The sequence below is a fragment of the Sphaeroforma arctica genome (assembly GCF_001186125.1).
Source record: "Sphaeroforma arctica JP610 unplaced genomic scaffold supercont1.4704, whole genome shotgun sequence".
In the NCBI taxonomy this organism is placed as follows: Eukaryota; class Ichthyosporea; order Ichthyophonida; genus Sphaeroforma; species Sphaeroforma arctica.
Window position 1 is genome coordinate 1 of NW_014035854.1, and position 2,316 is coordinate 2,316.

The 2,316-nt window shown below is 43.0% G+C and overlaps 1 protein-coding gene across 1 annotated transcript; it reads right to left on the reverse strand.

The window, feature by feature from the left end:
• Positions 1 to 125: 125 nt before the first annotated feature.
• SARC_14496 (hypothetical protein) lies at positions 126 to 1,431 on the reverse strand. The gene has a single exon (XM_014291369.1). It carries the CDS (start codon positions 1,376 to 1,378, stop codon positions 389 to 391), a length of 990 nt encoding a protein of 329 aa, XP_014146844.1. The 5' UTR covers positions 1,379 to 1,431; the 3' UTR covers positions 126 to 388.
• Positions 1,432 to 2,316: the final 885 nt, after the last annotated feature.

A 2,316-nucleotide genomic window follows, 5' to 3' on the forward strand; every position in this document is an offset into this window, starting at 1 on the left:
ATATATATATGTTGTTTTGTCCGATGCCTACGGCAAATGTGAATCAATATAGAAGGACACAAGTAGCAACTATCGATCTGCAAAATGGCGCTTAGCCGACATATGAAGCGTGAGTCAACGGGGTGGTAAGGTTCGTGTTGAGTTGCTACGGTTAAAGAAACCGAACACGCATCTATTTTACATTGTAATTCCTGTTCATACATAAAATCATAGGGACATAGTGTACCTGTCGTCCTGCAGACAATCACTACAAGACAGGTGATGAGCCTACATATATGTGTCGGATGAGCCTTAGTCCAATATTGCGATGAAGTGAAGCAATGTTTCAGTTCCTTAAGTTGAAGCTAAATATCACGCTTATAATGCCCAAATATGTAGCTAAGGATACTCAACTGTAACCAAGGGCAGCATTATTGTCCGTTTTCAGCTCGACACCTTCGTCTCCTGGTTTAACCTTCGCGAGCGTGCATATCTCCTTGTCTACCACAATTTCAAATGATGCGCAGGCCGTCCACCTTTCACACTCAATCTTACATCGATCGAACATAGTCCTTACAGTTGCATTTAAGCCCATACTGAACAAGTCAATGACTCGATCATTGTTTCCCGATATCACCTTCATGGGTACTATCACCAGCGGTTTGTCTTGAAGCTCGCCACTGAGATCAGCGAGCGCTGCGATATCATTATCACAGTCGCCGCCATCCCAACTACACGCGGATACATCACATACAATATCGCACTCCTGATTACCTAACATAGTCTGCACACATCCTGAACTGCAGTACTTGGTGGATGGTGACGGTGTCATTGAAGGTGTTTGGCTGGGTGCCATAGAAGTACTTGCTGAAGCAGAAAGCGTTGGTGAGTTTGACAGTGTATGTGACGGTGACGTTGAAGGTGAAGGGGTGACAGATGTGAGTGATCGAGACAGTGACATAGAAGTAATTATTGTAGGCGACGGGAGTGTACTCTGTGTGATCTCCTGTGACGCAGAGGCTGCAGATGTGAGGGTGAGTGAGGCAGACACCGTAGGTAGTGTCTGTGCGACTGTTAGTGGCTCGGACGACAGGGGTTGGGTATGTGGTGTATCTGAACCTTGAGAAATAAGTAGGCTGAGCGCAACACCCATCACGATCAAGGCCACCACCAGCACGCCAAATGCGCTTCCAATAGCAATTTTTTTTTTCCTCGTTAATCCGGTAGCTCGACCATCGCCACCATCGCCACCATATGTAGGTGGTGGGTCATACTTTCCTTTAAAATATGTATTGGTTTCGTCCAGAGTTTCATATATTTGATCACTAGACTTAGACTCGTGTACGTTATCGTAACTGTTCCAAGCAGGAGCCGTCGGCAAGGGTCGATGCGACGACATTATGAAATTATGTGGCAGGCAGTCTGGGAGTGTTTATCACAATTTAACCCGTGTGTATACAACTGTACATAAATATGTACATACCCTCTATATATATTATATAAATATAAATATCGGTTGATTTCACATAGCCTTTTGGAATAGAAACCTCTCGATGATTTGGTATTCCACATTTTTTGTTTTGTTTTTGTATAGTAAAATCAATACTTCAATAAACAATAATATTTATCTATAATTGTAAAGCACTTTCAAGTCTAATGTCATCAAGAGTCATCAACTCATCAGTCATTTAGAAACAACAGGGGATTTGTTTTAAGAAACCAGTCTCACAGTTCAGTGAGTTCGTTCTGAAGCCAGAACAATGAGCAGTCACACTCTCTGATGACTCTCACGCGAGAGGGCATACCGGCATAGCCTTCTGAAAATAGAACAGCGAGAGTCATAGAACTGCTTTAAAAAACAAAAAACAATAAATGCATAGCGTCAAAGCCCTCTATTTTATGTACTATTTACTATATAGAGGGCTACCAGTCTACCACTGTACCACACCAGTCACCAGTTCTGGGCCCTCAGCCTAAGCTCATAACGATAAGGGGGTACGGGATAGAAGTTAAACGTAAACGCATATTTATTCAATTTTAAAACGTTATAACGGTTATAATGTGATCAGAAAGGCCTACCCAAGTTTTTTTCCAGGACTGGTTCGTATCATGAACATGACATACACTTAAATGTTTAGACCCGTAAGTTGCACCTATGAGCATACAAAGGACCGCATATGAAATTAAAGTTGAGCGTAAACGTATATTTATTCCAATTTTTATAGTTTTAACGGAAAACGGTTTGAGTTTAGCCCTCAGCCCCCTCTGGCTGCCGGCTGGGGGCCCGGGGGTCCACTGCTCGTCTGTGGTCACTGGTCAGACCGTCAGGGATATATA